This window comes from Podospora pseudocomata, assembly GCF_035222375.1.
Source record: "Podospora pseudocomata strain CBS 415.72m chromosome 1 map unlocalized CBS415.72m_1, whole genome shotgun sequence".
Lineage (NCBI taxonomy): Eukaryota > Fungi > Ascomycota > Sordariomycetes > Sordariales > Podosporaceae > Podospora > Podospora pseudocomata.
The window spans coordinates 5,513,030-5,524,352 of NW_026946363.1; the positions used below are offsets into that span (position 1 = coordinate 5,513,030).

At 54.1% G+C, this 11,323-nt stretch overlaps 5 protein-coding genes across 5 annotated transcripts; 3 read left to right on the forward strand and 2 right to left on the reverse strand.

Moving 5' to 3' along the window:
• Nucleotides 1-202: 202 nt before the first annotated feature.
• Nucleotides 203-2,466, forward strand: YDC1 (alkaline ceramidase ydc1). Its single transcript, XM_062886290.1, is given in 7 exon segments — nt 203-356; nt 376-789; nt 852-1,038; nt 1,096-1,333; nt 1,398-1,480; nt 1,542-1,688; nt 1,839-2,466. 6 exon segments carry the CDS (start codon nt 697-699, stop codon nt 1,982-1,984), a joined length of 894 nt encoding a protein of 297 aa, XP_062749362.1. The 5' UTR covers nt 203-356; nt 376-696; the 3' UTR covers nt 1,985-2,466.
• Nucleotides 2,467-2,634: 168 nt separating this feature from the next.
• QC762_118540 (uncharacterized protein) lies at nt 2,635-3,382 on the forward strand (the record flags this gene model as incomplete). The annotated part of the gene is made up of 3 exons (XM_062886291.1): nt 2,635-2,859; nt 2,982-3,148; nt 3,220-3,382. The coding sequence occupies exons 1-3, from the start codon at nt 2,830-2,832 to the stop codon at nt 3,380-3,382; spliced, it is 360 nt and encodes a 119-aa protein (XP_062749363.1). The 5' UTR covers nt 2,635-2,829.
• Nucleotides 3,383-5,498: 2,116 nt separating this feature from the next.
• On the forward strand, nt 5,499-7,632 carry QC762_118550 (uncharacterized protein; the record flags this gene model as incomplete). The annotated part of the gene is made up of 2 exons (XM_062886292.1): nt 5,499-7,331; nt 7,405-7,632. 2 exons carry the CDS (start codon nt 5,499-5,501, stop codon nt 7,630-7,632), a joined length of 2,061 nt encoding a protein of 686 aa, XP_062749364.1.
• Nucleotides 7,633-7,941: 309 nt separating this feature from the next.
• MIC13 (MICOS complex subunit mic13) lies at nt 7,942-9,415 on the reverse strand. Its single transcript, XM_062886293.1, has 2 exons — nt 9,092-9,415; nt 7,942-9,033 (listed from the first exon to the last, which is right to left on the reverse strand). Exons 1-2 carry the CDS (start codon nt 9,126-9,128, stop codon nt 8,096-8,098), a joined length of 975 nt encoding a protein of 324 aa, XP_062749365.1. The 5' UTR covers nt 9,129-9,415; the 3' UTR covers nt 7,942-8,095.
• Nucleotides 9,416-9,752: 337 nt separating this feature from the next.
• Nucleotides 9,753-11,081, reverse strand: QC762_118570 (uncharacterized protein; the record flags this gene model as incomplete). Its single annotated transcript, XM_062886294.1, has 1 exon — nt 9,753-11,081. The coding sequence occupies one exon, from the start codon at nt 11,079-11,081 to the stop codon at nt 9,753-9,755; it is 1,329 nt and encodes a 442-aa protein (XP_062749366.1).
• Nucleotides 11,082-11,323: the final 242 nt, after the last annotated feature.

Consider the following 11,323-nt stretch of genomic DNA (forward strand, 5'->3'; position numbering starts at 1 on the left):
CTTCCATTAACCCTCATGCCACCTTGATATACGGTGGTTAGAGATGTAAAAGTTGCCGAGAACGTGCATCATTACATCATCTGCCAGGATCCACCAGTATCGCAGTGCTACATCTCTGAACATTCATAATTCAAGGTCGAGACGAGGCTTATCGTTATCGTTGCTTCCAAAGTTCCATGATTCTTGCTACTGCGTTCGAAAAGCAGGTTGGGAAACACCAACACCAAAGTTCACAGCGAAGAACAATACGTTGGCATTGCCCCCAAGTTATAAATTTCAGGCCCTGCCTTCTAGGTTGCTGTCCAGTGTTTGATTCCGAATCAGCCACTTCCGGCATCCTCCCTTCTAACCCTCCACCCTCGTTTTCCGGTCGAGCCGGTATTTATCGGCTGACGGCACGCACAAGAACCTCACCTAGGCCGGGACCTCACAAAATACTGGTTTTGATCCTGCGCTGGTTGTTGTTGCACCAACACACTTTCAAACACACTCGATATTTACGTGCGTTACATATTGGCCCTGAGACCAGCAAGAGGAGGCCCAGCACAGCGGAACCGAGACGGATAACCAGCGCAACCCGTCTCTTGGCGTGCGCATTGTGCTCGAAGCTCAAACACCAGATCTCTGTCCACTTTGTTGCCTTGCTTATTTCGCACCATTGTTATGAGACGGGGTGTCGCTTGAGTGTCGTACACAATGGCATTGGCTTCGGCATTTCGGATTCCTTACCGGGAGGCGCGAACTGGGTTTTGGGGGGAGCAAACGTCGACGTTGAACTGGTGTGAAGAGGTAAACAAACCCCCTTTTGTGCCCCAACTCGTCGGAAAGCCTTGGCTGATCAGAACGTCTAGGACTACAACATCAGCTACTACTGTGCTGAAGTGGTCAACACACTTACAAACTTGGTTTTTATGTACCTTGGCTTCAAAGGACTACGCAATGTCATCAAGTATGCGCACTCCAAGGTGTTCATCCTCGTGTTTCTCGGCTACATTGTCGTGGGTCTCGGTAGCATGGCGTTCCATACTACGCTGAAGTGTAAGTTCTCCTTGAGTGATAGTGTGGGTACTTGTCCTGTTCTAACGTGGAATGCAGATGAGATGCAACTCGCAGACGAACTCCCCATGATATACACCATCTGCATCATGGCATACGTAGCTTTTGGAACCAACAAGTCTCCTGCTGTGAAGGGTCTTCTTGCGGTATTCCTGCTGGGACTTGCCACTTTTATCACGGTTTATTATCTTTACGCAAAGGACCCAGTCTTCCATCAGGTGGCTTATGGTTTATTGACGGCGTCAACAATCTTCCGCGGATTCCACGTCCTGGAAGGGTATGTCAAACAGAGGGAAATTGACTAGTGCGTATTTGAATTTGGCACACTAACTGTGAGACAGTGTGTTGCGACCGGCGTTCAAGAAAAGGAACCCTGCCACGTGTGACCAGCACATGAAGGAAATGTGGACACTGGCTCTGACAGGTATGTCCTACTTACACAATACCTATGGTTATACAGCAGGAGGCTGATTTTAAATGGCAAGGCATTTTCATGTTTCTGGCTGGTTTCCTCATCTGGAACATTGATAACGTCTTTTGTCACCACATCACGCAAACGAAGCAAAAGGTTCTTCTACCGTGGGCCATCATCTTTGAAGGGCATGGATGGTGGCACATCCTAACCGGTCTTGGTATGTTCCTCCTGCGCCCCCCATGCTTCCATGATAGGATAAATATGTCAATACTAACGCTGTGTGTAGGTGGTGCGTAATATCCCTTCAGAACCTAACCATTTCCATTCTTTTTTTTTTTGTGTGCCCAAGGCTGACTCTGTTCCACAGCATACCATATGATTCTCTGGAGATTGTGGTCCAACTGTTGCCTGGAGGGGAAAGAGGACGAATTTATGCTGGACTGGAAGCCGTTACGCACAATCCCGCAAGTGGTCCCGCGTACCAAGGGTGCAGCTCATCTCAAGACCCAGTGAGGCGGCTCTGTCCTACCTTCGGTGAAGATCACTATCCGGGATGATTTTTGATGGTGACGAGGGCCTTGTATATTGCCTATGTGCCCCACACCCCATACCCTCTTTGTGGCAAGGCAACAGCATAGCAACGATACACCAAGTCGACTACGCGAAAAGGAGTCAAAAACAAGATTCTCGGATGACAAGCACGACTTCGGCAGGGCGGGGTCAAAGGTTGAGCTAAGAGAGAAATCAAAAAACACCGGGATACAGGCAGAGCCTCATTTATGGAACATGGTACTGGGCTAGAACTGCTATATAGTTACGATGAGCGTTAGTGATCACGGTTCCACATGATAGATGTTCGACTCGCGGACAAAATAATTAGGTTGAAACGTAAAATCAAGGGCTTGAAGGATAACGCAAACACTCTGGATTTTTATTCCAGAGCTTTCCACTATTAAATTAAAGGTCTATAATATATACCTAACGCTTGTCTACTGTCCTGCTGAGGCATTCACCCGAGTAGCAATTCTCGAGTTTTGCCAACGACGTCTGTCATGTGCGCGTAGCTGGTATTGGCACGGTGTTGAATTACACACCAATTACGTTGCGGGTACACCGTTCTGCCTACGAGCCCAACACCGCAACCTAAATTTCCATTTCCAGCGGCCAGTGGAAGAGACCAGCAACGACACTGAGCCCCAGCAAAGTTGCTTTGACATCAACTGCATTTCCATTTGTTACCGCAACTCGCTCGGCTGCGACACTTTCACGACATTTTACTGCCTGAACAATAAGCATCGCCTTGCTTTCTTATCCTAATCTGTTTGGCAGCCCAGTCAGCCTCATCACAACCCCCCAAGATGTCGATATCAAACGAAGCGCTGCAAAAGGCAAGTCACCTCTCACAGACAAGATGAGTGTTACAAATTCCGCCAGTCGGGCATCAACGCCTAATTATGAGTTTAACATGGCGGCAAGAAATTACATCAAACTAACCTTGGGCCTTTCGCAGCTCGTCAGAGAGATCGAGTCGCAGGCCATCGCTGCGCAACAGCAAATCGGCCTGGTCCGCACTCAGATGGCGTCCAAGCAGCGTGAGATGCGGCTAGCCCAGCTGACGCGCAGCGAGATCTCATCATTGCCACCCGACACGGCTGTCTACGAGGGAGTCGGGAAAATGTATGGCTTTCCTGTCTCGTGCTCGTTGCTTGAACCCCCTGACTAACCAACCTCCTTTGCTCCACTATCAGGTTCGTTGGGCTTCCGGTGCCCACGTTGCAGGAGAAACTGAGCTCTCAGGTCAAGGAGAATGAGACCGAGTTGGAGGCTCTGTCCAAGAGGCTGCACTACCTCGAGACGACGGACAAGAATAGCCGGGAGCACATTGAGAAGATGCTCAAGGGACAGGCTTAATCTCATACGGCCTTTGCCTCGAGCCTTGATCGACTTTTAGGGATTCACAAACCATTTGACTCGCGTCTCTTCGGTGCCGATTGTCCCGCAATTGCGAAACTGGGAACGCTCAATGGAAAATGTGGTGTCGTCTGCGGCGCAGTGCAGCATGGAACCCAGCTGTCTTATCAACCCCTCACTCTCACAACAATATACCCGATGGCACCATGCCGGATGGTTTGGCAAGATGGAATTCCTGTTTTATATCCTATTTCCCATACACACAAAGCCTCTTCTCAAGTCCTGTGCTGGACCTGCTGTATCTCATGTCCTCAGTTGCCAAAAAGGCAACTGGCCTGCTGCATGCCCGGCGGCCAAGGATTCTCCAACACAACAACAATTCAGGTGCCTGGGCGGCGAGGGTCCAGCACATCGGCTCCACGGAGGTGCAGGAGGTACAGAACAAGAGGGCTGTCTTGCATGCCGCTGGGGAAAGACACGACGGGTTTCAGGCGCCTGTTTTCTGCATACAAAGTGAAGCTATGCAGTAGTATTGTCAAGCCACCAGATGGAAATAGCCAAGAGGCACTCACAACCACAGGAAACCAAGTGAACAGGCACGGCATCACGACCCGACGCACGCCCGGCGGTTCTAAAGATGGCGAGTAGCCGTCCAGACCAACCACGGGGCAGCCGCTTCGACCCTTGCCTGCCAAGATCTTCTGCCAAGCCGCATCGATGCCCCTCCCCTAGCCCTACGCACCGTTTGTTTCGCGGCTTGCTGCCTCTTGATGATGCCAGCTTCCGAGCCTTCGAAAGAACATATCGCCATGGCCAGGGTCTAGAAACTATTCAGAGACAATGTTCGGGTTTCTACAGAATGGGAATAAACCGTCCCAGGCGTCTGTCTGATGGGCTTCTCTATTTTCTGCTGTCTCGTCAGTCCCGCAACACAGAGCCACGAGGCTCAGCATCCCGCTTCCCGTTCGTTTCGCTTCCATGCCACTTGTGCCCCTCCCAGCTGCCGTTGGTGCCCCTCCACCCACTCACATGAAGACGTTTCGTTCAGGGTGGAAGAGCGGGGCCCATCTCTGCGCTACATTCACCTAACCAGCCTCCTTTGCTCTGTCGGAGCACACGCACGCAACGGGGGACATGGAACCTAACCAAGCAGTCTCACAGTTCCCCCCTCTCAGCCCCCAAGACAGGTACTCAAGGAAAATGAGATGCTACCAGGCTCCGTCTCCCGCCCTGATGCCGTCCATCTCTGGTTTTCTACAGCAAGTGAGGTGGTAGGACAGTTCTCCCCCACCAAGATGAGCAAGTCGCTCATGGGCCAACCACACGGCGGCCGCACCTTGGAAAAGACAGTTCTTATCCCCCCCCCTCCACTAGGAGCACACGATACCCAGCTCGTCCCGAGGGCCACAAGTGTGGCACACCTTGGGCCAGTCTTATCACGCGTTGGTCCCGAGTACCTAGCTGGAATTTATCTAGCAACGGGTAAGGCATGGCTTCTTATGCCGCGCTGCACAGCTGGGAGTGTACAACCTGGCAGCCCCATGGTCCAAAGGCAAGATGAACAGAGGGTAGAGGACGGCAGCCGGGAGGGAGCTGAGATGCTGACAGACGCAGATGGGGAGGTACTTGGTGCGGACCAGTGGTACAGTCATATGCATAGAGAGGTACTTGACACTACCCTCTCACATCCCTGACCGTCCCCAGGCCCCGAATGTCCCTCCCTCTACCACCCTCCACGCTGATTTGCTCCTGATGCATCTCCACTCCCTCTCTTGACCGCCGCCGAATAATAAATGGTGGGTCACACCCCGCTTCTGTTGGCGGCTTACAATTCCTCCTGACCCCTCCGTCCTGCCACGCCGGCCGTCTTTCCTCACCTTCTTCACTTTTCGATTTTCTATCCGAAGGGTGTTTTCCATCTTTCCAGTCTTGAGTAGACATATCGCCCAAGTGTTTGGTTCGGGGATATCACTCCCAACGCTTGAGCTTAGCATACCCTCTCTCTTGGGACTGGGATCAATACGTAAGAACGGCCCATTCTGGCCTCTCCTCTCATCTTTTCACCCTTGACTCACCGCGGCTTCCTTAGCGACAAAGACCTACTACCACCGCCACCATGCCCCGGTCTTCCTACTTGTCGAGTGACGACGAGTCCGTCGACATCACCTACAGGCGTTATTCTGCTGCCCGCGACCGGTCTAGAGGGCCTCCTGGCCCCCCTCCTCCTCCTCCTGGTGGCCCGCCTCATTTCATCCAGACTGTAGTCCGCGATGCCCGGGACACTCGCCCTTCGGGTCCCACGGGTTACTTCCAGGGCCCTTCATTCCTCAACTCAACCGACCAGCGAGAAATGACCATGGTCCGCGCCCGCTCAAGAGAGCGCCGCTCCCCTCCCATCGTCGCCGGCCCTCCCCAGCCCCCTCCCCCTCCGGCCGTGGTGATCAACCAGAACAGGATCAACCAAGGCCAAGGTCGGTCCCGCCGCGGCTCCAGCTCCTCCTCGGACGAGTCCAGCCATGTCTCCTCCCGCTTCCACCACCACTCCCACTCGCGGCACCGCTCCCACTCCCGCGTGGGCCACTCCCGTTCCTCGTCCACTCACTCCCACCTCGAAGACGCCCGCGAAAGGTGGGAGCTCGAGCGGGCCCGGGAGCAGCTCCGCGCCATGCAGGTCAGCAACGAGCGCAGGGAGCAGGAGCGCCAGCTCGATCGCTACAACGACGAGAAGTTTGGCCGGGCCCAGGCCGACTGGGAGCTGGAGCGCCTCCGCCGCGAGGACGAAGCCCGCCGGCGGGAGGAGATGGCCGAGGAGAAGGCCAACCGGAACAAGTCCGACTGGGAGCTGGAGCAGCTCCGCCGCGAAAAGGAGGCGAGGCGGGCGCAGGAGATGGCCGAGGAGAAGGCCAACCGCAACAAGTCAGACTGGGAGCTCGAGCAGTACCGCCGTGAGAAAGAGGCCAAGCGCCAGCAGGAGCGCATGGCGGAGGCGTCCTCGCGGGACAAAGCCAGCTGGGAGCTGGCGCACTACCGCAAGGAAAAGGAGGAGATGGAAACTCGGGAGCAGATGGAGACCCGGCTCAGGCTTCAGCAATTGAGAGAAAAGGATGAGGCGGAGGCTGCTAGGCAGAGGTATGAGCTCGAGAAGTTCCTCAAGGAGGAGGAGGAGAGGCAGATCAGAGAGAAGTACACCGATGAGTACGAGCTTGATAGGCTCCGGCATGAGATTGGCCGCATCAAGCGTCGTGAGGAGGAGATGAAGCGGGAGAGGCACGAGGAGGAGGAGCGCCAGCTGAGAGACGCCAAGGCCGAGCTTGACCGGATAAAGAAGAAGGAGGAGGAAGCCAGGAGGGAGAAGCAGAAGGAGGAGGAGCAGGAGTACAAGATGGGCAAGGCTGAGCTGGACAGGCTCAGGAGGCAGAAGGAGCAGGAGGAGCGTGATAGGCACTATAAAGAAGACGCCGAATTCCGCGCGGCCAAGGCAGAGCTCGATAAGATCAAGGCTGAGAAGGCTCGCAAGGCGGAGGAAGAGCGGATCGCCCGGGAGATCGAGCTCAAGAAGCTCGCCGAGGAGAAGAAGGCTGCTGAGGAAAAGGCAAGGAGGGAGAAGGAGGAGGAAGAGGCTGTTGCTCGGTGGAAGGCCAAGGAAGCCGAGCGGATCGCCAAGGAGAAGGCTGAGGAGGAGGCCAGAGAGAAGGAGTTCCAACGCCGCCTCCAGGAGCAACTCATCCACTCCGGCCTCGACGAGAAGGCCATTGAGGCCATCCTGAAGAAGGAGAAGATCAAGAAAGACAAGGAGAAGAGGGACAGGGAGGATGAGAGAGAACGCGAAAGGGAACGCGAGAGGGACAACGACAATCAGATTGCCAGGCCGACCTACACCAGAATGTCCCTGAGGCACTTGGACATTGAGACGTTGGCCCATTTCAGGATCGAGTGGGAGTGGGATGCGGTACGCTTTTCACCTTTTTTTTTTTTTTTCTCTTTTTCCAAGACCTGATTGCTAATAATGATGTCATCAACAGGAGCCCGGTTACATCCTCATCAAGCGCTGGGTGCCCGAGTGGGAGCAGCAGCAGCTCTGGGAGCACACCAAAAAGATTCGCATCGTCGAGAAGAGGAAGGAGGAGAAGGTCGTCCTCAAGATCAAGGACCACCGCGAGGAGGACGACAAGTACGAGTTTGTGCGCCGCCGCCGTCGGTCCAAGTCCCCCAGTTTGCTCATGTACTTGGCTGGTGGCCGGCCCGCGTGAACTGTTTTCGGCTTCTTTCGGTCTTGTCTGTCGCGATGGATACCCATCTTTTCTTCTCACTCCTTGGAACTTTTTTTTTTGTTCGACGATTACGTTAGGGTTGGGAGAGTTGTTAGTCGGGGAGGAATTGGATACGACATTGGGTAGGAAAAGAGGGAGAATGATGACGGGATGAAGATATGATGATTTTTTTATTTATTTTTTGACATGTTCTTTGCGAGTTGAGATAGTTTTGTTTATTCTCGTATAAATACCAAGTCCTTCTAACTCCAAGGCATGACTACACAGAAAAGTTGAATATCACAGAATTGCTTTGGTTTTGTCTTTCAGCATTCATCATACATGTCCCCGATTTTCCGTTGATATAATACAATGCATCCCCCATCCGTCCATGACATGAGTGTAGAGGCCAAATATGTGTACAGATGTCATGACACATAAACACAGCTCGTCTCTGTATCTCCTATAACTTCCCCGCCTCCTTCTCCCCTCCCCTAACCCCATCCTTCTTCGTCCAGCTCCCCTCCGCCCGTCTAATCAACTCCTCATACACCGTCCAAGCAAGCGCACTACTGGCCGCCTTCCTCCCCATCCTCAACCCCAGCCCATCCATCAAGCTCCTCAGCCCTTCCTCGCTCACCATCCTCTTGGCGGCATGCACCATGTTCCTGTAGCCATCCGGCTGAAGCTGAATCCTCGTCTTAACCGCATCAAACGGGTTGCTGATCGCCGAGCAGACCGCCCCGGAGAATATCGCGCTGGCAAAGTTGATTGTGGCTGCGCCTCCGGTTCCGGATTTGTCCATGTAGAGGTTGGAGAGGTGCTTTTTGGACTGTTCGTAGAATAATATGTAGAGACCAGCATAGGGAGCGTCCCGGATAGCGGTGGCGCCAAAGCCGGAGAAGAACCCACGGATGCCCTCGTGTCGATAGATGTCTAGCGCTGCGCGGGGGAGGGAGTTGTAGTTGTACAATGTCGACTCATATCTCACCTTCAGCACCGTCAAAGGCATGAGAATAAACCCCGCGAAACTCCTGGCTACTGCTCCCGATGTCAAATTGGCGATGTGGGAAAGTTTCGGGAGGGTGGAGGAGTGGTTATTCGCGTTGGCTAACGCTGGAGAGGACAGACGGTGACGGATTGAGTTGAGGGAGGTGAAGTAGATTGCGGAGCCGAAGCCGGTTCGCAAGGCCGAGGGAACGGCACCGCGCCATAGGGCTGGGAGGAGGTGAGGAGCCGAGCGGATTTCGGCGAGGGCGAGGCGGAGGGCCGAGGCGCCGTGGGGGTGATGCGGGGTGGAGTGGGAGGTTCGTTGCTGGACGCGGGTTTTGAGGAGGTCGATTGGTTGGAGGAGGACGGCGGAGGTTATGCCGGAGGAGAGGCCGGCTAGGAAGTGGAAGGCTGAAGGGGGGAAAGATGGTTAGATTGAGCGAGGATGGGAAGGGGGAGAAAACCGTACTCGACTTCGGAGACGTCTTGCGGGCGCCATCGGACATGGTTGCGCTGGGTGGAAGTGATTTGCGCGGATCGCGGGTTGGGTCTGTTCCTGGTCCGAGATTCTCTTCCCAGCGATGGTTGCGGTGTCAGGAGGTAGTGGCCTGAGATCGCGCTGCTGTGGCGTTTCGTCGGCTGTCACGATGCTTTAGAGATGGTGGCAGAGGCGTCTGGGTTGTGGACCAGCCATAGTATGAAATGATTTTATATAGGAGACGCCATGCTGTTGAAGAACCTCGAAAAAAGTGAATGCGCCGTTGAGGGTGCTGACCTGGTGTTCAGTTCAGATGAAAAGGTTGGGGTTTGCGGTAAATCCGCTTTGGAAGACAGGGCCTATGACGGCATGGGAATCCTGTAATTTTTTCGGTCCCCGATCAATCGAGGTGGGGAACTACCCCGCCGTCCGGTCCGCCCCGGAGTTGCCGGGTTGACCCGAGCAATCTACTCGGCCCCGGGGGTTCCACCAATGCCGAGTGACGCCCAAGGGGGAGCTGAAAAAAAAAAAAAAAAAAAAAAAAGAAAAAGAAAAACAAGGTGATAATCAGAATGGAATTATAATGATATTATCATCTGATGAACCGTCATATCGCCCGCTTCTGTAACTTGTAGTTGTCACAGTCTCCCAATCACCCCTTCTTCTGCTCCCCCACGATAGACTCCAGCCTCCCAGCCAACGCCTTGTGTCTCTTGACAACCTCAACCCACTCCTCCTCCGCCTCTGGTCCAACATCCAAGCTCGCCAAAAACAACCCAAAATCACCTCCCAATCTTTCCAAACTTCCTGCGCAATACAGAACCTGAGTGAGCAGACTGTCCCTCGCTCCCTGGTCTTTCACGGTAGGCAAATACACGCGGAGGGTCTCCAATAGCATGTCGACCAAGTAGAGAGGGAAAGTAGCAAGCGCAGATGGAATTGGCTCCAGTGGGTCATCGCTCCCAGTTGCCGCTGCTGGCCCATCTGTTGCCACCGCCGTGGTAGTCGGAAACAGCTTGAGGAACATGTTCACGATAGCAAAACTCTGCTCACGGAAGATCTCAATGTACCGCTTCAGATATTTTTCCGTCTGCTGCCCACCAGACCAGGCGTTTCCGCTGCCAATGGCCTTTTGGCGGGCCTTTTCCTGATCGGCGAGTTCCCTAAGTGGTTCGAGGGCTTCGAGCATTGTCATAAGGGTTGCCAGGCGGCAGACAAGCAACACTGCCCCCAGCGCCCTCTCCCGAGCATCGCTACTCTTTGAGCCGTTGTTTGTTGGTGCAGTGGCAACTGCCTCCAAATCCGGCAAGACTCTGCGAAGCCAGCTGATGGTTCGGAGGGCAGCAGGGAGTTTGAGACCAGGAGCTTTGAGAGAGAGGATGAGGTTGGCCGCCATATTTCGCATGACATCGTCAGCCTCGGCGGAGATGGATGTAACAAGAGGTGACTTTGGGTAGAGCGAGTGCAGTCGCCGGATATGACCGTTCAAGTCCAGTGCTGAGGAGTAGTTGACTGGGGCTGTCGAGATAGACGAGGAGAGGAGGGGCGGTAGCTCGAGGACGTCGACGAGCCGCTCGACGTTGCGCGAGAGAAGCAATGCCTTTTTTCGCCGGGCGAGAACATCATTGTCGCTGTCTCTGTTGTAGGTGGTTGCGAACCGCACTGCTTCACTATCCAGCTTTGGGAGGGCATTTCGCAGCTCAGCGGTGCTTGCTGCCAGGGCAGGCAACGTAGTGCGGAGTGACGCGTGATGAGTTGCCGATTCGATGATCTGCTTGTGAGATTTCTTGGAAAGCGACTGAAGTGAGAGCAGGAGCGCGTGAGATGAGTGTGCGAGCGCTTGAGGTTCGCTTGATTCGAGTGATGATAATGGCTGGGACGCCAGTGTTGTGAGGTACTCGAGTAAACTCGCATCGGGAGTCGTCGTTGGGGATGAAGACGACGCTGACGGTAAAAGAAGATCATATAAAAGGTCCGCCATTGTATATATGGGGCTTCTTTCGCTTGGTTGATGAAATCACACTGGGGACGGAGAGGACAGGTGTAGAGAGCGATGTGAGTGTCAACGCTTGAGTGGTATCGGGAATCGTGACGAGATCCCAGGCTCTCTTTGCCGGCCTCCTTGTGAATTATGTCGCTGTTGTCGAATATCAAACTCGCGTCTCGCCGTTAAGTCGAAGGCTGGGTGCCTATCTGTCCGCTGATATGGAAGTGTTGATGCCC